The sequence below is a fragment of the Anomaloglossus baeobatrachus genome, chromosome 5 (genome assembly GCF_048569485.1).
Source record: "Anomaloglossus baeobatrachus isolate aAnoBae1 chromosome 5, aAnoBae1.hap1, whole genome shotgun sequence".
Classification (NCBI taxonomy): domain Eukaryota; kingdom Metazoa; phylum Chordata; class Amphibia; order Anura; family Aromobatidae; genus Anomaloglossus; species Anomaloglossus baeobatrachus.
Genome location: NC_134357.1, coordinates 591,922,948 through 591,950,465, shown reverse-complemented (window position 1 = coordinate 591,950,465; position 27,518 = coordinate 591,922,948). Strand labels below are relative to the sequence as shown.

Genomic DNA, 27,518 nt, shown 5'->3' with positions numbered 1-27,518 from the left:
TGCGGTGTATGGTCTGAGCACTGACAGGCGTATATCCCCCCACCCCTGTAACCTCTGCAGTGTGCGGTGTATGGTCTGAGCACTGACAGGCGGACCCCCCACCCCTGTAACCTCTGCAGTGTGCGGTGTATGGTCTGAGCACTGACAGGCGGACCCCCCACCCCTGTAACCTCTGCAGTGTGTGGTGTATGGTCTGAGCACTGACAGGCGGACCCCCCACCCCTGTAACCTCTGCAGTGTGCGGTGTATGGTCTGAGCACTGACAGGCGGACCCCCCCACCCCTGTAACCTCTGCAGTGTGTGGTGTATGGTCTGAGCACTGACAGGAGGACCCCCCACCCCTGTAACCTCTGCAGTGTGCGGTGTATGGTCTGAGCACTGACAGGCGACCCCCACCCCTGTAACCTCTGCAGTGTGTGGTGTATGGGCTGAGCACTGACAGGCGGACCCCCCCACCCCTGTAACCTCTGCAGTGTGTGGTGTATGGTCTGAGCACTGACAGGCGCCCCCCCCACCCCTGTAACCTCTGCAGTGTGTGGTGTATGGTCTGAGCACTGACAGGCGGACCCCCCCACCCCTGTAACCTCTGCAGTGTGTGGTGTATGGTCTGAGCACTGACAGGCGCCCCCCCCACCCCTGTAACCTCTGCAGTGTGTGGTGTATGGTCTGAGCACTGACAGGCGACCCCCACCCCTGTAACCTCTGCAGTGTGTGGTGTATGGTCTGAGCACTGACAGGCGACCCCCACCCCTGTAACCTCTGCAGTGTGTGGTGTATGGTCTGAGCACTGACAGGCGCCCCCCCCACCCCTGTAACCTCTGCAGTGTGTGGTGTATGGTCTGAGCACTGACAGGCGGACCCCCCCACCCCTGTAACCTCTGCAGTGTGTGGTATATGGTCTGAGCACTGACAGGCGTACCCCCCACCCCTGTAACCTCTGCAGTGTATGGTGTATGGTCTGAGCACTGACAGGCGGACCCCCCCACCCCTGTATCCTCTGCAGTGTGTGGTGTATGGTCTGAGCACTGACAGATGGACCCCCCACCCCTGTAACCTCAGCAGTGTGCGGTGTATGGTCTGAGCACTGACAGATGGACCCCCCACCCCTGTATCCTCTGCAGTGTGTGGTGTATGGTCTGAGCACTGACAGGCGGACCCCCCACCCCTGTAACCTCTGCAGTGTGTGGTGTATGGTCTGAGCACTGACAGGCGGACCCCCCACCCCTGTAACCTCTGCAGTGTGTGGTGTATGGTCTGAGCACTGACAGGAGGACCCCCCACCCCTGTAACCTCTGCAGTGTGTGGTGTATGGTCTGAGCACTGACAGGCGTATATCCCCCCACCCCTGTAACCTCTGCAGTGTGCGGTGTATGGTCTGAGCACTGACAGGCGTATATCCCCCCACCCCTGTAACCTCTGCAGTGTGCGGTGTATGGTCTGAGCACTGACAGGCGGACCCCCCACCCCTGTAACCTCTGCAGTGTGCGGTGTATGGTCTGAGCACTGACAGGCGGACCCCCCACCCCTGTAACCTCAGCAGTGTACGGTGTATGGTCTGAGCACTGACAGGCGGACCCCCCACCCCTGTAACCTCAGCAGTGTGCGGTGTATGGTCTGAGCACTGACAGGCGGACCCCCCACCCCTGTAACCTCTGCAGTGTATGGTGTATGGTCTGAGCACTGACAGGCGGACCCCCCACCCCTGTAACCTCTGCAGTGTGCGGTGTATGGTCTGAGCACTGACAGGCGGACCCCCCACCCCTGTAACCTCTGCAGTGTATGGTGTATGGTCTGAGCACTGACAGGCGGACCCCCCACCCCTGTAACCTCTGCAGTGTGTGGTGTATGGTCTGAGCACTGACAGATGGACCCCCACCCCTGTAACCTCAGCAGTGTGCGGTGTATGGTCTGAGCACTGACAGGCGGACCCCCCACCCCTGTAACCTCTGCAGTGTGCGGTGTATGGTCTGAGCACTGACAGGCGGACCCCCCACCCCTGTAACCTCTGCAGTGTGTGGTGTATGGTCTGAGCACTGACAGGCGGACCCCCCACCCCTGTAACCTCAGCAGTGTGCGGTGTATGGTCTGAGCACTGACAGGCGTATATCCCCCCACCCCTGTAACCTCTACAGTGTGCGGTGTATGGTCTGAGCACTGACAGGAGGACCCCCCACCCCTGTAACCTCTACAGTGTGCGGTGTATGGTCTGAGCACTGACAGGCGTATATCCCCCCACCCCTGTAACCTCTGCAGTGTGCGGTGTATGGTCTGAGCACTGACAGGCGGACCCCCCCACCCCTGTAACCTCTGAAGTGTGTGGTGTATGGTCTGAGCACTGACAGGAGGACCCCCCACCCCTGTAACCTCAGCAGTGTGCGGTGTATGGTCTGAGCACTGACAGGCGTATATCCCCCCACCCCTGTAACCTCTGCAGTGTGCGGTGTATGGTCTGAGCACTGACAGGCGGACCCCCCCACCCCTGTAACCTCTGCAGTGTGCGGTGTATGGTCTGAGCACTGACAGGCGGACCCCCCACCCCTGTAACCTCTGCAGTGTGCGGTGTATGGACTGAGCACTGACAGGCGGACCCCCCCACCCCTGTAACCTCTGCAGTGTGTGGTGTATGGTCTGAGCACTGACAGGAGGACCCCCCACCCCTGTAACCTCTGCAGTGTGCGGTGTATGGTCTGAGCACTGACAGGCGCCCCCCCCACCCCTGTAACCTCTGCAGTGTGTGGTGTATGGTCTGAGCACTGACAGGCGGACCCCCCCACCCCTGTAACCTCAGCAGTGTGCGGTGTATGGTCTGAGCACTGACAGGCGGACCCCCCCACCCCTGTAACCTCTACAGTGTGCGGTGTATGGTCTGAGCACTGACAGGCGGACCCCCCCACCCCTGTAACCTCTACAGTGTGCGGTGTATGGTCTGAGCACTGACAGGAGGACCTCCCACCCCTGTAACCTCTACAGTGTGCGGTGTATGGTGTGAGCACTGACAGGCGTATATCCCCCCACCCCTGTAACCTCTGCAGTGTGCGGTGTATGGTCTGAGCACTGACAGGCGGACCCCCACCCCTGTAACCTCTGCAGTGTGCGGTGTATGGTCTGAGCACTGACAGGCGCCCCCCCCACCCCTGTAACCTCTGCAGTATGCGGTGTATGGCATGAGCACTGACAGGCGGACCCCCCACCCCTGTAACCTCTGCAGTGTGTGGTGTATGGTCTGAGCACTGACAGGCGGACCCCCCACCCCTGTAACCTCAGCAGTGTGTGGTGTATGGTCTGAGCACTGACAGGCGTATATCCCCCCACCCCTGTAACCTCTACAGTGTGCGGTGTATGGTCTGAGCACTGACAGGAGGACCCCCCACCCCTGTAACCTCTACAGTGTGCGGTGTATGGTCTGAGCACTGACAGGCGTATATCCCCCCACCCCTGTATCCTCTGCAGTGTGTGGTGTATGGTCTGAGCACTGACAGGAGGACCCCCCACCCCTGTAACCTCTGCAGTGTGCGGTGTATGGTCTGAGCACTGACAGGCAGACCCCCCACCCCTGTAACCTCTGCAGTGTGCGGTGTATGGTCTGAGCACTGACAGGCGGACCCCCCACCCCTGTAACCTCTGCAGTGTGTGGTGTATGGTCTGAGCACTGACAGGCGGACCCCCCACCCCTGTAACCTCTGCAGTGTGTGGTGTATGGTCTGAGCACTGACAGGCGCCCCCCCCACCCCTGTAACCTCTGCAGTGTGCGGTGTATGGTCTGAGCACTGACAGGCGGACCCCCCACCCCTGTAACCTCTGCAGTGTGCGGTGTATGGTCTGAGCACTGACAGGCGGACCCTCCACCCCTGTAACCTCTGCAGTGTGCGGTGTATGGTCTGAGCACTGACAGGCGGACCCCCCACCCCTGTAACCTCTGCAGTGTGTGGTGTATGGTCTGAGCACTGACAGACGGACCCCCCACCCCTGTAACCTCTGCAGTGTGTGGTGTATGGTCTGAGCACTGACAGGCGACCCCCCACCCCTGTAACCTCTGCAATGTGTGGTGTATGGTCTGAGCGCTGACAGGCGGACCCTCCACCCCTGTAACCTCTGCAGTGTGTGGTGTATGGTCTGAGCACTGACAGGCGGACCCCCCACCCCTGTAACCTCTGCAGTGTGCGGTGTATGGTCTGAGCACTGACAGGCGGACCCCCCACCCCTGTAACCTCTGCAGTGTGCGGTGTATGGTCTGAGCACTGACAGGCGGACCCCCCACCCCTGTAACCTCTGCAGTGTGCGGTGTATGGTCTGAGCACTGACAGGCGGACCCCCCACCCCTGTAACCTCTGCAGTGTGCGGTGTATGGTCTGAGCACTGACAGGCGGACCCCCCCACCCCTGTAACCTCTGCAGTGTGCGGTGTATGGTATGAGCACTGACAGGCGGACCCCCCACCCCTGTATACTCTGCAGTGTATAGTGTATGGTATGAGCACTGACAGGCGGACCCCCCACCTCTGTAACCTCTGCAGTGTGCGGTGTATGGTCTGAGCACTGACAGGCGACCCCCCACCCCTGTAACCTCTGCAGTGTGTGGTGTATGGTCTGAGCACTGACAGGCGACCCCCCACCCCTGTAACCTCTGCAGTGTGTGGTGTATGGTCTGAGCACTGACAGGCGGACCCCCCACCCCTGTAACCTCTGCAGTGTGCGGTGTATGGTCTGAGCACTGACAGGCGGACCCCCCACCCCTGTAACCTCTGCAGTGTGTGGTGTATGGTCTGAGCACTGACAGGCGGACCCCCCACCCCTGTAACCTCTGCAGTGTGCGGTGTATGGTCTGAGCACTGACAGGCGGACCCCCCACCCCTGTAACCTCTGCAGTGTGTGGTGTATGGTCTGAGCACTGACAGGCGGACCCCCCACCCCTGTAACCTCAGCAGTATGCGGCTCCCCCGTTTTTGAGCCGGCATCCTGTCTTTATATAGCTCTGACCTCGGACGGCGACATAAGCCGACGGTAAAGCTGGATCTTCCGGTTCTGTAAGAATCAATCCATCTGCTTTTTTTCTGCAATGTCCCTTTAAATCTGAAGCTATTGGCAGGTTTAAAGGGAAGTTCCAGGCTGAGGAGGCCGCTGGCTTTACTTTCATTTTCCATCATTTCTTCTTCCGATGACCATGGCGTCGTCTGATCTTCGGGACGAGCTGAGCTGCTCCATCTGCCAGGACATCTACACCGACCCCGTCTCCCTGATCTGCGGACACAGCTTCTGCCGGGGCTGCATTAATCGCAAATTGGATTCCCAAAGCTCCAAGTCCTACTCCTGTCCTGACTGCGGCGCGGAGTTCAGAGATCGCTCCAAGCTCTGCAAGAACATAGTCCTGGCGAAGGTCGTAGAATGTCTCCCACCGATTCCACCGGAGAAGGAAGAGACGGCCATACCCTGCACTTACTGCCTTCACTCTCCTGTACCTGCGGTGAAGTCCTGCCTGCTGTGCGAAGCTTCTCTGTGTGAACGCCACCTTACAGTCCACAGCAAGTCCCCAGAACACGTCTTATCAAAGCCCACCAATGACCAAGGTCACAGGAGATGCTCCCTCCACAACAAGATCCTGGAATATTACTGCTTGGATGACTCCACCGACGTCTGCGTCAGCTGCTTTGTAGCTGGACACCACCAAGGACACAATGTGAAGTTCCTGCTCGATGCCTTGGAAACAAAGAAGAGGCAAAAACTGGAACAAGTTCTGATCTCGAAAGAGAAAACCAACAAAGAACTTCAACATCTCAAGCAACGCAGACGAGACGTCGAGGACAAAGCGTCAGAGATGGGAAAGAGAGTCTCGTCCCTGTTCAGAGACCTCAGAATGAAGCTAAATCACTTTGAAATGACAGCTCTGGAGGTCATCTCCAAGCAAGAGAAGAAGGTGCTCCAAACACTGGCCGACCTGATTGACCACCTCCAAGTCAAGAGGGAAGAGTTGTCCGGGCAGATCCGTGACGTTGAGGAGATGTGTAAGATGAGCAATCCTCTCACCGTCCTACACGATGACTTCCTACATGACGTAGAGCATAGGAACGATGAGAAGCTTTACGAGGTTGAGGACATTAACGACCATGAGATCTCTTTATTTTTACAAACGGGTTTATCAGACATCAGTGCAGGTACTAACGTGTGGATCCATATGCTGAAACCTGTAGACCTCCTACTGGACGTGGACACAGTCTCCAACAACGTAACGTTGTCCAGGGACCTGAAAGCAATAAGACACTCATATGTAGACCATAGTCGTCCGGAATCGGCCAAGAGATTTGACTGTTCTCAAGCTCTAAGCATTGGAGTCTTCTCGTCGGGACGACATTACTGGGTGGTGGAAATCAGCAGGTCAGGAAATTTGGGGATTGGCGTGTGTTATCCCAGTATATGCAGGAACGGATACTCGTTAATGGGGGAAAACGAGAATTCCTGGTCACTGCAATACGTTATTAACGAGTGGTTTGTAGAACATGACAGAAAAGCCACTCCGCTCCCCGACAAGGTCTCCTCCAACAGAGTAGGGATCTATCTGGATTACGATGCCGGCCTGCTGTCCTTCTATGACCTCACCAACCCCATCAGGCACTTGACCACCTTGAAGGCCACCTTCACCGAGCCCCTGCATGCCGCCTTTATGGTCGCGAAGGAAGGATATATCAAAATATTAAGTGACGACTTATAACGTAGAGTGGTGTGCACCTCGAAAACGAGGCTCTACGTGGGGCAATGGGGGCGTGACATCAACACGTCGAAATCTGTGGCCCGGGTGCACAATACAGATCTACTCCACCATCCCTGAGGACAAGGGGTGGGCAGTAATGCGTTTTAATACTTGAAAAATTAAAGTGCAGTTTGTGTCGCCACCGTCTGAGCCATCACGTTATTCGCGGGAGGAGCTGGAGATTTATCGGTGACGTCATGGGGCAATGATCACTATTTTGATTCCATATTTTGAGTTTACAGAAAAGCAGAATTGGAAAAGAGGAGATAATGTCTACACCCGTCTATGGTGCTCTGCCCCGGCTGTGGAGGAGGAGGACACTGCTCACCGAGGGAGCAAGGTCAACTGAGCACAACGTTTGTAAAGTTAAGCTGAAAAACGGCAAAATGGGTGAGATTACTTCAAGAGGAGTCCGGGATGGGGAGATTGTCACAAGGTGGGACCGAGATGGGGCATTATTACACGATGGGCCCAAGAGAGGGACATTACTACAAGATGAAACTGGGATGGGGGACATTACCGCAAGATGGGACAAGGATGGGGATACTACTACAAGATGGGACCGGGATGGGGGACATTACTGCAAGATGGGACAATTATGGGAACACTACTATAAGATGGGACCAAGATGGGGAAATTACCACAAGGTGGGAACCAGATGGAAGCTATTAGGATCAGGATGCGGCCATTACTACAAGGTGGGACTAGATGAGACAAGATATGGACATTACCACAAGATGGGACTAGGATGGGGACATTACTACAACTTGGGATAGGATGGGGACATTACTACAAGATGGGACAGGGATGGGGAAATTACTACAAGACAAGGACCTGGTTGGGGGACATTACTACAAGACGGGGACTGGGTTGTGGGACATTACTACAAGATGGGGACCGGGATAAGGGACATTTTTACAAGATGGGACCGGGATGGGGGACATTACTACAAGACGGGGACTGGGTTGTGGGACATTACTACAAGATGGGGACCGGGATAAGGGACATTTTTACAAGATGGGACCGGGCTGGGGGACATTATTACAAGATGGGACCAGGATACGGGACATTACTACAAGAAGGGGGCATTACTACACAGTGGCGTAACTAATGGGCACCCACATGAAATTCTGATCTGACTCCCCTTGCATGTCATGTTGGTCAGCTCTATGAGCTTGTGGCGTTCTATATCCTATAAAAACATATGAATTTCTCCCCCCCATTCCGTAGTAATGTCCCCCATCCTCGTCCCATCCTCTTATATATATCCCCCATCCTGGGCTCTTCCTGGTACATATGTTCCTTATTCTGGGCACATCCTAGTATACATGGTCCACATCCTGGTATAAATGTTCTTCATCTTGGTCCCATCCTGATATATAAGTGGTATATATGTTCCCCATCCAGGTACAGTCATCTGAAAAAGTTTGTGCACCCCTATTAATGTTACCTTTTTTCTTTATAACAATGTGGGTTTTTGCTATTTCAGCCTCATATATCTAATAACTAATGGACTGAGTAATATTTCTGGATGGAAATGAGGTTTATTGTACGAACAGAAAATGTGCAATACGCATTTAAACAAAATTTGACCGGTGCAAAACTATGGGCACCTCAACATAAGTGACATTAATATTTTGTAGATCCTCCTTTTGCAGAAATCCCAGCCTCTAGTGGCTTCCTGTAGCTTTTAATGAGTTCCTGGATCCTGGATGAAGGTAGATTTGACCATTCCTGTTTACAAAACAATTCCAGTTCAGGTAAGTTTGATGGTCGCCGAGCATGGACAGCCGCTTCACATCATCCCACAGATTTTCAATGATATTCAGGTCTGGGGACTGGGATGGCCATTCCAGAACATTGTAATTATTCCTTTGCATGAATGCCTGAGTAGATTTGGAGCAGTGTTTTGGGTCATTGTCTTGCTGAAATATCCATCCCCTGCGTAACTTCAACTTCGTCACTGATTCTTGCACATTATTGTCAAGAATCTGCTGATACGGAGTTGAATCCATGCGACCCTCAACTTTAACAAGATTCCCGGTGCCGGCATTGGCCACACAGCCCCAAAGCATGATGGAACCTCCACCAAATCTTACTGTGGGTAGCAAGTGCTTTTCTTGGAATGCCGTGTTTTTTTGCCTCCATGCATAACGCCTTTTTGCATGACCAAACAACTCAATCTTTGTTTCATCAGTCCACAGGACCTTCTTCCAAAATGTAACTGGCTTGTCCAAATGTGCTTTTGCATACCTCAGGCGACTCTGTTTGTGGCGTGCTTGCAGAAACGGCATCTTTCCCATCACTCTCCCATACAGCTTCTCCTTGTGCAACGTGCGCTGTATTGTTGACCGATGCACAGTGACATCATCTGCAGCAAGATGATGCTGCAGGACTTTGGAGGTGGTCTGTGGATTGTCCTTGACTGTTCTCACCATTCTTCTTCTCTGCCTTTCTGATATTTTTCATGGCCTTCCACTTCTGGGCTTAACAAGGACTGTACCTGTGTTCTTCCATTTCCTTACTATGTTCCTCACAGTGGAAACTGACAGGTTAAATCTCTGAGACAACTTTTTGTTTCCTTCCCCTGAACAACTATGTTGAATAATCTTTGTTTTCAGATCATTTGAGAGTTGTTTTGAGGAGCCCATGATGCCACTCTTCATAGGAGATTCAAATAGGAGAACAACTTGCAAGTGGCCACCTTAAATACCTTTTCTCATGATTGCATACGCCTGCCTATGAAGTTCAAAGCTCAATGAGGTTACAAACCAATTTAGTGCTTTAGTAAGTCAGTAAAAAGTAGTTAGGAGCGTTCAAATCAAGAAATTGATAAGGGTGCCCATACTTTTGCACCGGTCAAATTTTATTTACATGCGGATTGCACATTTTCTGTTAGTACAATAAACCTCATTTCAATCCAGAAATATTCCTCAGTCCATCAGTTATTAGATATATGACACTGAAATAGCAAAACCCCAAATTGTTATAAAGAAAAAAGGTTACATTAATAGGGGTGCACAAACTTTTTCATATGACTGTATATACGTGGCCTCTCTTGGTATATATGTTCCCCATCCAGGTATATAAGTGGCCTCTCTTGGTATATATGTTCCCCATCCAGGTATATAAGTGGCCCCTCTTGGTATATAGGTCCCCCATTCCTGGACTCTATGTCCCCATCCTGGTCTACATGTCTCTCAATCTGCTGCTGTTTTTTTAACGCATAAAAAGCCCCCAAACAATGCTACTCACCTTCCCTCCGCTCCCCGGCGTCCTCTTCTGAAGCCGGCAGCAAACTTTAGCATGTCAACGACGGGCAGCGCATGAGGTCACTGTCATGTGTCACAGACACGCCAAGGCCAGCTGCTGCCTCTGATTGGCCAGCTGCTCGTATTGTTGTGCAGGGAGCCGGCGAGTCTCTGCACAGCAATACATTTCAGCTGAAAGTGCATCAAAGGACACACATCCAGCTGAAATATGCGCTGGCGGTTCCCCTGCACCCGGTCACGACCTCTATGAGATCGAGACTAGAATAGGGGACATTATTACAAGATGGGGACAGTATAAAAAAAAAAAAAGGGGGAAGGAAAAAAAATATGTAAAAATGAAAAAACTATTTAAAAATAAAGTAGGGGGGGGTGCAGACAGTACTGGCCAGAGATTCATGCAGCTCCTTTAATGTTGCTGTCGACCAGACACATTTTCAGCACGGTTTGAGGGACGTTCTGTTCTAGGTAATGTCACTGTTAAGCCTCCACAGTGACCCATGGTAGACCAGATGCTCGTTAATGACTGTACATACTCCATGTCTACTCTCCATCAGATAACCTGCTTCAATTACCTGTCCCCAGTGGGGGGTGCAGGCAGTACTGGCCAGAAATTCCTGCAGCTCCTTTAATGTTGCATCAAGTTTTGAGGGACCTTCTGTTCTAGGTAATGTCAGTGTTGTCCCCTTGTGATCCATGGTAAAGCAGATGCATTTGAAATATTTTTGTACCTTCTCTTGACTGATAGCTTTACACAGTGAGACCCTTTGCTGTGTTGTCAGCTGTTTACAGACCAGAAAAGGATGTGTTGTCAGCTGTTTACAGACCAGAAAAGGACAGCAACGCTTTCTCTTGGGTTAATCAGAATCCATATAATTGACGGCACCCGAGCACTGACTACTATGTAACCTGGAGGGACATGTGATTGGCCTGTATGTAATTAAGGGAGGGTGCTAACACTTATGCAACCAGCATTGTGCGGGATGAATCAGCCTCCAGAGACGTTTGACATTGCTTTTATTGTACCTCGACATAGATTTGTCCTCTGGGAACACGTTCTATAGAAATCAAAAAGGGGCATGAAGACTTTTAATAATGTCACCTGCATATTTGGCCCCACAAATCAGCTGATAAGGGGGCTCCTATTTTGTGAATGAACACATATTTAAAAAAAAAATGACAAAATATGGGGGTCCGAGGCATTAAAGGAAAGAGATATAGTCTTCCTCTGACCAGTAATTTATTTCTTCACGCCCCTTTAAAAAAGAAACTGATGGGGATCTAAACTCGTCAACGAATGTGATCAATGCCGTGTGAGAGCGAGAACGAAGGAATGTAATGATGAAGATGAAGCCGTCCCACCATATGGCCACGTATGATGGCGGTGACCACATATCCTACCGTCGGGGACTACTGTCTATGACACAGAGGGGAGACGGTAGAAGGTGGTCATACGCGAGGACAAGCCGATGTCTCACAATGCCCGTAGACATGAGAGGAACGGCATATTGGGGGTCCGACTGCACAGACCTCACTTTGCAGTCCCTAAGGCTCCGGCGCCTTCCTACAAGCTCCGGCATCTCTGACCTAAACCCGCGGGGCACAGAAAGGAAGCATAAACCCTGGGCAGCGAGTGCCGCCCTATGGATGACGGAAAAACAAGGAACCAAAAACATCCCGCGTGATCTTGGTGGGCGGCACTTGTGGTGATCTTACACCTGGAAAATGTCCTACAGTCTCCGGCCGTCAAACCTCTTCATGGTGGAAAGCCCACTTGTGCTTCATGAAATGTGACTTGTGGGCGAAGCGTTTCCCGCACAGGCGGCACATGATGGGCATCTCGTGGTCGTGGATCTTCTCGTGTTTGGCCAGCTGGGACTTGGTGTCGAAGCGGTGGTCGCACTTGCTGCAGGAGATGGTCTTGCCCTTCGTGTGCCTCCTCTGATGAACCAGCAGGCTGCACTTGTGGCCGAACTTTCTCCCGCACTGGTCGCACTCGAAGGGCTTCTCCCCGGTGTGCGCCCGCTGGTGGATGATGAACTGGGACTTGTAGTCGTACTGGATGCCGCAGATGGTGCAGGCGTAGCGTTTCACCGCGTGGTTCTCCGCCCGGTGCCGGATCAGCAATGACTTGGTGACAAACGCTTGGCCGCAGTCTTCGCATATGACGTCGACTTCCTCCACCTCGAAACTCTTTAAGTGCTTCTGGGACTTGAGGTGCCTCCTGAAGGCCAGTCTTTTGGGGAAGGTCATGTCGCACTTCTTGCAGTGGTAGATTCGTCCCTTTCCGCGGAGTAGACTGTATTTCTTCAGTTTGGAGCCTCCGTTGGGCGCGGCGTCACCAGACGAGCCCGGCAGAATGGAGAAGTCCTCGTCTCCGAGCACCGAGTCCTCCCCATCGTCGGCGTCTGACTGCAGCTCGGACTCGCTGTAATCGCTGGCGGCCACCTTGTCCGGCAGCCATTCCGGGGAGTTGGGCTGCTCCGTACCGGCTTTGGCTTCCTCCTCGCTGCCGGATTCATCTGTGAAAGCAAAAGAAAAGCGGCTTTAACCACCTATGGTTTTCTACCATGTTCGGCGCGGAGCCGTTCCGGACCTACCCGAGTCTGTGTCATCCGCTATTTCCGTGACGTCCTCCACTGTGGCCACGTCCCCGTACAGCTCCCGGTGAGATCTAATATAGTCCCACTCCTCGGTGGAGAAATACATCGCGATGTCATCGTATTTCACCGGCATCTGTGACACAAGAAATGGGTGTAACCGCAGGTCACGTATAAGGGGCCACGGAACAGGACGGAGCTCACCTCCTTAGGATTGTCGGGGGGATCCTCCCGATCAGCGAGCAGCCATTTCTATACAAAACAACACACATGTCAAGGCCCAAAAGTAGCTATGAAGGAATGGGTTTTTCCCCTCAGCCCAGGCACGCGCCCCCCTTCTCCCCTCTCAGCCCAGGCACGCGCCCCCTTCTACCCTCTCAGCCCAGGCACGCGCCCCCTTCTCCCCTCTCAGCCCAGGCACGCGCCCCCTTCTCCCCTCTCAGCCCAGGCACGCGCCCCCTTCTCCCCTCTCAGCCCAGGCACGCGCCCCCTTCTCCCCTCTCAGCCCAGGCACGCGCCCCCTTCTCCCCTCTCAGCCCAGGCACGCGCCCCCTTCTCCCCTCTCAGCCCAGGCACGCGCCCCCTTCTCCACAACGGCTCAGACGACCAGAGGAAAAACTTACGTCTCCGGTCAGAAGAGCAACGATCTCCAGGATCTGATTCAGGAACTTCTGTGTCATCATCTTGGAGGTTTCCTCTATAAAGGGAGCGTTCAGCAAATGCTGCATGAGCGAGATCTGAGGAGAAAGGGGAAAGTACTGTCATGGCCGCCATATAAACTGGGCTTACAGTCAGGGGGTGAAGGGCCCATACGGCTACAGCTTACAGTCAGGGGGTGCAGGGCCCATACGGCTGCAGCTTACAGTCAGGGGGTGCAGGGTCCATACGGCTGCAGCTTACAGTCAGGGGGTGCAGGGTCCAAACGGCCGTGGATTACAGTCAGGGGGTGCAGGGTCCATACGGCCATGAATTATAGTCAAGGGGTGCAGGACCGTCGGCAGGAGTCATGGCGACATTGGGACTTACCATCACTTCCTCCATTGCAAAGAACAGCCTGCTGTCTTTTACGGGGACGTTCCTTGGTAGCTGGGAATGGTCCGGGGTTGACCCTTGCCATAGATTCGACCATTTCAGTTCCTCTGCTTCCTGAATTAGAGCCTCTGCTTGGGGCCCCCTCGTACCCATGTCTCGGGGTGGGACCGCAGGACCGAACCGATACAGATAGTCTGGTCGGACGTTCCAGGAATCTCCTCTACGATTGAGTAGGAACTCTGAGCACTGGACGGCCTTGTCAGACGTGCATGGCCGAGCCTTCGAAGAGGTGAAGAATCTGCCAAATCGTGTGGATGTGGACGCTTCTCGGACAAGAATGGGTCTGGTGAGGAGGCCAATGCTGCGCACTCCCCAGTAGGGGTCAGTGCTGGTGGCCACGTGTCTCAGCTTCTGGTTATGATCGGCGTAGATGGTGACGGCTTCTCTGGATCCACCACAGCTCGGATCAGGCTGACACGGTAACTCGACCTCCTCCTCCTTCACAATGTTCCTCTGCAGACCCGGAAATATGGTGGGCACGGCGTCAGACTTGAGCTTTACCTCCGTCCCATGGATTGTGTAATTAGTGGCGGCAAAGTGCTCGGAGCACATACCAAATCTCTCCGAGGGGCTCATGTCCAGAACCTGCCGGGCAGCGAGGTCCAGATCACCAAAATTCTGTCCCGTCTGCTGAAGCCACAACCTTACCATAGAGAAGTTACCGGGGAACGTATGGACAGAGACATTTGGATTCTGGAGCTCCGTGAAGTTCGGACACTCTGTAACGATACATCTCAGCGTGACGTCACCCTACGGAGGAGACAGCGGGGTTAGATCAGAGGAAAGAGGCGAGCGCGCAATCAGGGGAGGGAAGGAGGCGAGCGCGCAATCAGGGGAGGGAAGGAGGCGAGAGCGCAATCAGGGGAGGGAAGGAGGCGAGAGCGCAATCAGGGGAGGGAAGGAGGCGAGAGCGCAATCAGGGGAGGGAAGGAGGCGAGAGCGCAATCAGGGGAGGGAAGGAGGCGAGCGCGCAATCAGGGGAGGGAAGGGAGCGATCAGATCAGAGGAACGAAGCGATCAGATCAGAGGAAGGAAGGAGGCGAGCGCGCAATCAGGGGAGGGAAGGAGGCGAGTGCGCAATCAGGGGAGGGAAAAAGGCGAGCGCGCAATCAGGGGAGGGAAGGAGGCGAGCGCACAATCAGGGGAGGGAAGGAGGCGAGCGCGCAATCAGGGGAGGGAAGGAGGCGAGCGCGCAATCAGGGGAGGGAAGGAGGCGAGCGCGCAATCAGGGGAGGGAAGGAGGCGAGCGCGCAATCAGGGGAGGGAAGGAGGCGAGCGCGCAATCAGGGGAGGGAAGGGAGCGATCAGATCAGAGGAACGAAGCGATCAGATCAGAGGAAGGAAGGAGGCGAGCGCGCAATCAGGGGAGGGAAGGAGGCGAGCGCGCAATCAGGGGAGGGAAGGAGGCGAGCGCGCAATCAGGGGAGGGAAGGAGGCGAGCGCGCAATCAGGGGAGGGAAGGAGGCGAGCGCGCAATCAGGGGAGGGAAGGAGGCGAGCGCGCAATCAGGGGAGGGAAGGAGGCGAGCGCGCAATCAGGGGAGGGGAGGGAAGGAGGCGAGCGGGCAATCAGGGGAGGGAAGGAGGCGAGCGCAATCAGGGGAGGGAAGGAGGCGAGTGCAATCAGGGGAGGGAAGGAGGCGAGTGCAATCAGGGGAGGGAAGGAGGCGAGCGCAATCAGGGGAGGGAAGGAGGCTAGCGCAATCAGGGGAGGGAAGGAGGCGAGCGCAATCAGGGGAGGGAAGGAGGCGAGAGCGCAATCAGGGGAGGGAAGGAGGCGAGAGCGCAATCAGGGGAGGGAAGGAGGCGAGCGCACAATCGGGGGAGGGAAGGAGGCGAGCGCGCAATCAGGGGAGGGAAGGAGGCGAGAGCGCAATCAGGGGAGGGAAGGAGGCGAGCGCGCAAACAGGGGAGGGAAGGAGGCGAGAGCGCAATCAGGGGAGGGAAGGAGGCGAGCGCGCAAACAGGGGAGGGAAGGAGGCGAGCGCGCAATCAGGGGAGGGAAGGAGGCGAGCGCGCAACCAGGGGAGGGAAGGAGGCGAGAGCGCAATCAGGGGAGGGAAGGAGGCGAGCGCGCAAACAGGGGAGGGAAGGAGGCGAGCGCGCAATCAGGGGAGGGAAGGAGGCGAGCGCGCAACCAGGGGAGGGAAGGAGGCGAGAGCGCAACCAGGGGAGGGAAGGAGGCGAGCGCGCAAACAGGGGAGGGAAGGAGGCGAGCGCGCAATCAGGGGAGGGAAGGGAGCGATCAGATCAGAGGAACGAAGCGATCAGATCAGAGGAAGGAAGGAGGCGAGCGCGCAATCAGGGGAGGGAAGGAGGCGAGCGCGCAATCAGGGGAGGGAAAAAGGCGAGCGCGCAATCAGGGGAGGGAAGGAGGCGAGCGCACAATCAGGGGAGGGAAGGAGGCGAGCGCGCAATCAGGGGAGGGAAGGAGGCGAGCGCGCAATCAGGGGAGGGAAGGAGGCGAGCGCGCAATCAGGGGAGGGAAGGAGGCGAGCGCGCAATCAAATCAGAGGAAGAAAGGAGATGGAGCGATCAGATCACAAGAAGGGACGAAGCGAGTGCAGCGCATATCATGTATTATACCAAAATCCCACAGCAAACAAGACACAGTACACTGACCACATGACAAGACCGCAAACAGAAGAGGGAGGATACATTACTACTATATACAGTATATCAGCAACTCAAATGTGGCCAAATGACCAGATAAAATGCTGCAATGCTGCCCCCTATATACAAGAATATAACTACTATAATACTGCCCCTATATACAAGAATATAACTACTATAATACTGCTCCCTATGTACAAGAATATAACTACTATAATACTGCCCCTATATACAAGAATATAACTACTATAATACTGCCCCTATATACAAGAATATAACTACTATAATACTGCCCCCTATGTACAAGAATATAACTACTATAATACTGCTCCTATGTACAAGAATATAACTACTATAATACTGCCCCCTATATACAAGAATATAACTACTATAATACTGCCCCCTATATACAAGAATATAACTACTATAATACTGCTCCTATGTACAAGAATATAACTACTATAATACTGCCCCTATATACAAGAATATAACTACTATAATACTGCCCCTATATACAAGAATATAACTACTATAATACTGCTCCTATGTACAAGAATATAACTACTATAATACTGCCCCTATATACAAGAATATAACTACTATAATACTGCCCCTATATACAAGAATATAATTACTATAATACTGCCCCTATATACAAGAATATAACTACTATAATACTGCCCCTATATACAAGAATATAACTACTATAATACTGCTCCCTATATACAAGAATATAACTACTATAATACTGCTCCCTATATACAAGAATATAACTACTATAATACTGCCCCTATATACAAGAATATAACTACTATAATACTGCCCCTATATACAAGAATATAACTACTATAATACTGCTCCTATGTACAAGAATATAACTACTATAATACTGCCCCTATATACAAGAATATAACTACTATAATACTGCTCCCTATATACAAGAATATAACTACTATAATACTGCCCCTATATACAAGAATATAATTACTATAATACTGCCCCTATATACAAGAATATAACTACTATAATACTGCTCCCTATGTACAAGAATATAACTACTATAATACTGCCCCTATATACAAGAATATAACTACTATAATACTGCCCCTATATACAAGAATATAACTACTATAATACTGCCCCCTATGTACAAGAATATAACTACTATAATACTGCTCCTATGTACAAGAATATAACTACTATAATACTGCCCCTATATACAAGAATATAACTACTATAATACTGCCCCCTATATACAAGAATATAACTACTATAATACTGCTCCTATGTACAAGAATATAACTACTATAATACTGCCCCTATATACAAGAATATAACTACTATAATACTGCCCCTATATACAAGAATATAACTACTATAATACTGCCCCTATATACAAGAATATAATTACTATAATACTGCCCCTATATACAAGAATATAACTACTATAATACTGCCCCTATATACAAGAATATAACTACTATAATACTGCTCCCTATATACAAGAATATAACTACTATAATACTGCTCCCTATATACAAGAATATAACTACTATAATACTGCCCCTATATACAAGAATATAACTACTATAATACTGCCCCTATATACAAGAATATAACTACTATAATACTGCTCCTATGTACAAGAATATAACTACTATAATACTGCCCCTATATACAAGAATATAACTACTATAATACTGCTCCCTATATACAAGAATATAACTACTATAATACTGCCCCTATATACAAGAATATAATTACTATAATACTGCCCCTATATACAAGAATATAACTACTATAATACTGCCCCTATATACAAGAATATAACTACTATAATACTGCCCCTATATACAAGAATATAACTACTATAATACTGCTCCCTATATACAAGAATATAACTACTATAATACTGCCCCTATATACAAGAATATAACTACTATAATACTGCTCCTATGTACAAGAATATAACTACTATAATACTGCCCCTATATACAAGAATATAACTACTATAATACTGCCCCTATATACAAGAATATAACTACTATAATACTGCTCCCTATATACAAGAATATAACTACTATAATACTGCTCCCTATATACAAGAATATAACTACTATAATATTGCCCCTATGTACAAGGATATAACTACTATAATACTGCCCCCTATATACAAGAATATAACTACTATAATACTGCCCCCTATGTACAAGAATATAACTACTATAATACTGCCCCTATATACAAGAATATAACTACTATAATACTGCCCCTATATACAAGAATATAACTACTATAATACTGACCCTATGTACAAGAATATAACTACTATAATACTGCCCCCTATGTACAAGAATATAACTACTATAATACTGCTCCTATGTACAAGAATATAACTGCTATAATACTGCCCCTATGTACAAGAATATAACTACTATAATACTGCCCCTATATACAAGAATATAACTACTATAATACTGCTCCTATATACAAGAATATAACTGCTATAATACTGCCCCTATATACAAGAATATAACTACTATAATACTGCTCCTATATACAAGAATATAACTGCTATAATACTGCCCCTATGTACAAGAATATAATAACTATAATACTGCCCCTATGTACAAGAATATAACTACTATAATACTGCCCCCTATATACAAGAATATAACTACTATAATACTGCCCCTATGTACAAGAATATAACTACTATAATACTGCCCCTATGTACAAGAATATAACTACTATAATACTGCCCCCTATATACAAGAATATAACTACTATAATACTGCCCCCTATGTACAAGAATATAACTACTATAATACTGCCCCCTATATACAAGAATATAACTACTATAATACTGCCCCCTATATACAAGAATATAACTACTATAATACTGCCCCTATATACAAGAATATAACTACTATAATACTGCCCCCTATATACAAGAATATAACTACTATAATACTGCCCCTATATACAAGAATATAACTACTATAATACTGCTCCTATATACAAGAATATAACTGCTATAATACTGCCCCTATGTACAAGAATATAATTACTATAATACTGCCCCTATGTACAAGAATATAACTACTATAATACTGCCCCTATGTACAAGAATATAACTACTATAATACTGCCCCTATATACAAGAATATAACTACTATAATACTGCTCCTATATACAAGAATATAACTGCTATAATACTGCCCCTATGTACAAGAATATAACTACTATAATACTGCCCCTATGTACAAGAATATAACTACTATAATACTGCCCCTATGTACAAGAATATAACTACTATAATACTGCCCCTATGTACAAGAATATAATAACTATAATACTGCCCCTATGTACAAGAATATAACTACTATAATACTGCCCCCTATATACAAGAATATAACTACTATAATACTGCCCCTATGTACAAGAATATAACTACTATAATACTGCCCCTATGTACAAGAATATAACTACTATAATACTGCCCCCTATATACAAGAATATAACTACTATAATACTGCCCCCTATGTACAAGAATATAACTACTATAATACTGCCCCCTATATACAAGAATATAACTACTATAATACTGCCCCCTATATACAAGAATATAACTACTATAATACTGCCCCTATATACAAGAATATAACTACTATAATACTGCCCCCTATATACAAGAATATAACTACTATAATACTGCCCCTATATACAAGAATATAACTACTATAATACTGCCCCTATATACAAGAATATAACTACTATAATACTGCCCCCTATATACAAGAATATAACTACTATAATACTGCCCCCTATATACAAGAATATAACTACTATAATACTGCCCCTATATACAAGAATATAACTACTATAATACTGCCCCTATATACAAGAATATAACTACTATAATACTGCTCCTATATACAAGAATATAACTGCTATTATACTGCCCCTATATACAAGAATATAACTACTATAATACTGCCCCTATATACAAGAATATAACTACTATAATACTGCCCCTATGTACAAGAATATAACTACTATAATACTGCTCCTATATACAAGAATATAACTACTATAATACTGCCCCCTATATACAAGAATATAACTACTATAATACTGCCCCTATATACAAGAATATAACTACTATAATACTGTCCCTATATACAAGAATATAACTACTATAATACTGCCCCCTATATACAAGAATATAACTACTATAATACTGCCCCCTATATACAAGAATATAACTACTATAATACTGCCCCCTATGTACAAGAATATAACTACTATAACACTGCCCGATATATACAAGAATATAACTACTTTAATACTTCCCCCTATATACAAGAATATAACTACTATAATACTGCCCCCTATATACAAGAATATAACTACTATAATACTGCCCCTATATACAAGAATATAACTACTATAATACTGCCCCTATGTACAAGAATATAACTACTATAATACTGCCCCTATATACAGGAATATAACTACTATATTCTTGTATATAGGAGCAGTATTATAGTAGTTATATTCTTGTATATAGGAGCAGTATTATAACTACTATAATACTGCCCCCTATATACAAGAATATAACTACTATAATACTGCTCCTATATACAAGAATATAACTACTATAATACTGCCCCCTATGTACAAGAATATAACTACTATAATACTGCTTCTATATACAAGAATATAACTACTATAATACTGCCCCTATGTACAAGAATATAACTACTATAATACTGCCCCCTATGTACAAGAATATAACTACTATAATACTGCTTCTATGTACAAGAATATAACTACTATAATACTGCCCCCTATATACAAGAATATAACTACTATAATACTGCCCCTATGTACAAGAATATAACTACTATAATACTGCCCCTATATACAAGAATATAACTACTATAATACTGCCTCTATATACAAGAATATAACTACTATAATACTGCCCCCTATGTACAAGAATATAACTACTATAATACTGCTTCTATATACAAGAATATAACTACTATAATACTGCTTCTATATACAAGAATATAACTACTATAATACTGCCCCCTATATACAAGAATATAACTACTATAATACTGCCCCCTATGTACAAGAATATAACTACTATAATACTGCTTCTATATACAAGAATATAACTACTATAATACTGCCCCTATGTACAAGAATATAACTACTATAATACTGCTCCTATGTACAAGAATATAACTACTATAATACTGCCCCTATATACAAGAATATAACTACTATAATACTGCCTCTATATACAAGAATATAACTACTATAATACTGCCCCCTATGTACAAGAATATAACTACTATAATACTGCTTCTATGTACAGGAATATAACTACTATAATACTGCCCCTATATACAAGAATATAACTACTATAATACTGCCCCTATATACAAGAATATAACTACTATAATACTGCCCCTATATACAAGAATATAACTGCTATAATACTGCCCCCTATATACAAGAATATAACTACTATAATACTGCCCCTATATACAAGAATATAACTGCCATAATACTGCCCCTATGTACAAGAATATAACTACTATAATACTGCTCCTATGTACAAGAATATAACTACTATAATACTGCCCCTATGTACAAGAATATAACTACTATAATACTGCTTCTATGTACAAGAATATAACTACTATAATACTGCCCCTATGTACAAGAATATAACTACTATAATACTGCCCCCTATATACAAGAATATAACTACTATAATACTGCCCCTATGTACAAGAATATAACTACTATAATACTGCCCCTATATACAAGAATATAACTACTATAATACTGCCTCTATATACAAGAATATAACTACTATAATACTGCCCCCTATGTACAAGAATATAACTACTATAATACTGCTTCTATATACAAGAATATAACTACTATAATACTGCTTCTATATACAAGAATATAACTACTATAATACTGCCCCCTATGTACAAGAATATAACTACTATAATACTGCTTCTATATACAAGAATATAACTACTATAATACTGCCCCTATGTACAAGAATATAACTACTATAATACTGCTCCTATGTACAAGAATATAACTACTATAATACTGCCCCCTATATACAAGAATATAACTACTATAATACTGCCCCTATATACAAGAATATAACTACTATAATACTGCCCCCTATGTACAAGAATATAACTACTATAATACTGCTTCTATGTACAGGAATATAACTACTATAATACTGCCCCTATATACAAGAATATAACTACTATAATACTGCCCCTATATACAAGAATATAACTACTATAATACTGCCCCTATATACAAGAATATAACTGCTATAATACTGCCCCCTATATACAAGAATATAACTACTATAATACTGCCCCTATATACAAGAATATAACTGCCATAATACTGCCCCTATGTACAAGAATATAACTACTATAATACTGCTCCTATGTACAAGAATATAACTACTATAATACTGCCCCTATGTACAAGAATATAACTACTAGAATACTGGTTCTATGTACAAGAATATAACTACTATAATACTGCCCCCTATATACAAGAATATAACTACTATAATACTGCCCCTATGTACAAGAATATAACTACTATAATACTGCCCCTATATACAAGAATATAACTACTATAATACTGCCTCTATATACAAGAATATAACTACTATAATACTGCCCCCTATGTACAAGAATATAACTACTATAATACTGCTTCTATATACAAGAATATAACTACTATAATACTGCTCCCTATATACAAGAATATAACTACTATAATACTGCCCCTATATACAAGAATATAACTGCCATAATACTGCCCCTATGTACAAGAATATAACTACTATAATACTGCTCCTATGTACAAGAATATAACTACTATAATACTGCCCCTATGTACAAGAATATAACTACTAGAATACTGCTTCTATGTACAAGAATATAACTACTATAATACTGCCCCCTATATACAAGAATATAACTACTATAATACTGCCCCTATGTACAAGAATATAACTACTATAATACTGCCCCTATATACAAGAATATAACTACTATAATACTGCCTCTATATACAAGAATATAACTACTATAATACTGCCCCCTATGTACAAGAATATAACTACTATAATACTGCTTCTATATACAAGAATATAACTAATATAATACTGCTTCTATATACAAGAATATAACTACTATAATACTGCCCCCTATATACAAGAAAATAACTACTATAATACTGCCCCCTATGTACAAGAATATAACTACTATAATACTGCTTCTATATACAAGAATATAACTACTATAATACTGCCCCTATGTACAAGAATATAACTACTATAATACTGCTCCTATGTACAAGAATATAACTACTATAATACTGCCCCTATATACAAGAATATAACTACTATAATACTGCCTCTATATACAAGAATATAACTACTATAATACTGCCCCCTATGTACAAGAATATAACTACTATAATACTGCTTCTATATACAAGAATATAACTACTATAATACTGCCCCTATATACAAGAATATAACTACTATAATACTGCCTCTATGTACAGGAATATAACTACTATAATACTGCCCCTATATACAAGAATATAACTACTATAATACTGCCCCTATATACAAGAATATAACTACTATAATACTGCCCCTATATACAAGAATATAACTGCTATAATACTGCCCCTATATACAAGAATATAACTACTATAATATTGCCTCCTATGTACAAGAATATAACTACTATAATACTGCCCCCTATATACAAGAATATAACTACTATAATACTGCCCCCTATATACAAGAATATAACTACTATAATACTGCCCCTATATACAAGAATATAACTACTATAATACTGCCCCCTATATACAAGAATATAACTATTATAATACTGCCCCTATATACAAGAATATAACTACTATAATACTGCCCCTATGTACAAGAATATAACTACTATAATACTGCTCCTATGTACAAGAATATAACTACTATAATACTGCTCCTATATACAAGAATATAACTACTATAATACTGCTCCTATATACAAGAATATAACTACTATAATACTGCCCCTATATACAAGAATATAACTACTATAATACTGCCCCTATATACAAGAATATAACTACTATAATACTGCTCCTATGTACAAGAATATAACTACTATAATACTGCTCCTATATACAAGAATATAACTACTATAATACTGCTCCTATATACAAGAATATAACTACTATAATACTGCCCCTATATACAAGAATATAACTACTATAATACTGCCCCTATATACAAGAATATAACTACTATAATACTGCTCCTATGTACAAGAATATAACTACTATAATACTGCCCCCTATATACAAGACTATAACTACTATAATACTGCTTCTATATATACAAGAATATAACTACTATAATACTGCCCCCTATGTACAAGAATATAACTGCTATAATACTGCTCCTATATATACAAGAATATAACTACTATAATACTGCTCCTATATATACAAGAATATAACTACTATAATACTGCCCCTATGTACAGGAATACAGCTGCTATAATACTGCTCCTCTGGCATTATGAAGTGTATGTGACTTGCCGGTTGCTCCGGTTCTGGGGGGGCGGGGCTTGTGGAGGCGCTGTGTGAGTGGTGGGGTTCGGTCTTCAGTGGCGGGGTGATGCAGGAGGTGTTGGTGCCGCTGGCGGATGGAGTTGGGGATGAGGAGTCGTAGTCTTCGGTCTTGATGTGGACTATCCTCGGGTCCAGTGGGGGGGAGGATAGTGGGGTGCGCTGGATTAGCAGTGTGGGGGCCGCGTCCGTCTTCAGCACCCGGCGCCCCTCCTCCATGGTGTAACACTCCGGGGGGAAGTGGCGGGAGCAGATCCGGTACAGGGATTTCGACTTGTCGTCTTGGATCTTGTGAGACATCTCCTCGGCTTCTCGGGCGTCCCGTCCGGTCTGCAGCAGCCACCGCTTCACCTGCTCCACGTGCTCTGGAAAGCAGTGCAGCGACACGCCGGGGACATCGCTGTGCAGAGAGGCCGGGCAGCCCCGGACGATGCAACACGCCATCCTGCAAGAGAGGAGCACGGCGGGGGAGACACATCAGAGGAGGACACCAATGCATAAATCCTAGCACCCCCTATCATACAGATCACGGAGGATCACACCGCTGCATTAGTCCTAGCACCCCCATCACACATATAACAGAGGATCACACCACTGAATTAGTCCTTGCACCCCTACCATATATATAACAGATGATCACACCCCTGAATTAGTCCTTGCACCCCTACCATATATATAACAGATGATCACACCGCTGCATTAGTCCTTGCACCCCTACCATATATATAACAGATGATCACACCGCTGCATTAGTCCTTGCACCCCTACCATATATATAACAGATGATCACACCACTGAATTAGTCCTTGCACCCCTACCATATATATAACAGATGATCACACCGCTGCATTAGTCCTTGCACCCCTACCATATATATAACAGATGATCACACCCCTGAATTAGTCCTTGCACCCCTGCCATATATATAACAGATGATCACACCGCTGCATTAGTCCTTGCACCCCTACCATATATATAACAGATGATCACACCCCTGAATTAGTCCTTGCACCCCTGCCATATATATAACAGATGATCACACCGCTGCATTAGTCCTTGCACCCCTACCATATATATAACAGAGGATCACACCACTGAATTAGTCCTTGCACCCCTACCATATATATAACAGAGGATCACACCCCTGAATTAGTCCTTGCACCCCTACCATATATATATAACAGATGATCACACCACTGAATTAGTCCTTGCACCCCTACCATATATATATATAACAGATGATCACACCGCTGCATTAGTCCTAGCACCCCTTATCATACCTATAACGGAGGATCACACCGCTGAATTAGTCCTAGCACCCCCTATCATACATATAATGGAGGATCACACCGCTGAATTAGTCCTAGCACCCCCTATCATACATATAATGGAGGATCACACCGCTGCATTAGTCCTAGCACCCCCATCACACATATAACAGAGGATCACACCACTGAATTAGTCCTTGCACCCCTACCATATATATAACAGATGATTACACCGCTGCATTAGTCCTTGCACCCCCATCATACATATAACGGAGGATCACACCGCTGCATTACTCCTAGCACCCCTTATCATAGCTATAACGGAGGATCACACCGCTGAATTAGTCCTAGCACCCCCTATCATACCTATAACAGAAGATCACACCGCTGCATTAGTTCTAGCACCCCTATCATACCTATAACGGAGGATCACACCACTGCATTAGTCCTCACACCCCCTATCATACCTATAACGGAGGATCACACTGCTGCATTAGTCCTAACACCCCCTATCATACCTATAACGGAGGATCACACCGCTGCATTAGTCCTAACACCCCCTATCATACCTATAACGGAGGATCACACCGCTGCATTAGTCCTAGCACCCCCTATCATACATATAATGGCTGATTACACCTCTGCATTACTCCTAGCACCCCCCCCCCCCCCCCGAATACCTATAATGGCTGATTACACCTCTGCATTAGTCCCAGCACCCCCTATAATACATATAATGGATCATTACACCTTTGCATTAGTCTTCGCACCTTCTATAATACCTATAATGGATGATTACACCTCTGCATTAGTCTTGGCACCCTCTATAATACCTATAATGGATGATTACACCTCTGCATTAGTCTTAGCACCCCAGTAATACATATAACGGACGCAGCAGCAGCATCCTCACGCTGTCCCCACATGTAGTGAGATGACAGGGCAGCAATGTTTTCCCGAGCACACAGCGGTGACGCGTGGAACCCCTCCCCCTGTCTCAGCCCCTCCCCCTGTCTCAGCCCCTCCCCCTCCTCCGGTCTCAGCCCCGGACACGTTACCTCAGACACTCAGCGCGCAGCTCCGAGCGAACAACACTCTCCCGAGTCCTGAAGTGCTGATTGGCTGGGGATGCGCAGTGACGTCACATTGTTCCACCAATGGCCGTTAGGGCTCGTGGGAAATGACGTTTACTTTGATTAGACGATCCAGCGTT

General features: G+C 46.4%; 2 protein-coding genes across 2 annotated transcripts; one reads left to right on the top strand and one right to left on the bottom strand.

The window, feature by feature from the left end:
* Window positions 1-5,159: 5,159 nt before the first annotated feature.
* On the top strand, window positions 5,160-6,701 carry LOC142313171 (E3 ubiquitin/ISG15 ligase TRIM25-like). Its single transcript, XM_075352158.1, has one exon. It carries the CDS (start codon window positions 5,160-5,162, stop codon window positions 6,699-6,701), a length of 1,542 nt encoding a protein of 513 aa, XP_075208273.1.
* A 4,134-nt stretch (window positions 6,702-10,835) lies between these two features.
* LOC142312510 (uncharacterized) lies at window positions 10,836-27,428 on the bottom strand. The gene is made up of 7 exons (XM_075351474.1): window positions 27,364-27,428; window positions 25,008-25,482; window positions 13,636-14,451; window positions 13,233-13,346; window positions 12,814-12,861; window positions 12,610-12,745; window positions 10,836-12,531 (listed from the first exon to the last, which is right to left on the bottom strand). Exons 2-7 carry the CDS (start codon window positions 25,479-25,481, stop codon window positions 11,756-11,758), a joined length of 2,364 nt encoding a protein of 787 aa, XP_075207589.1. The 5' UTR covers window position 25,482; window positions 27,364-27,428; the 3' UTR covers window positions 10,836-11,755.
* Window positions 27,429-27,518: the final 90 nt, after the last annotated feature.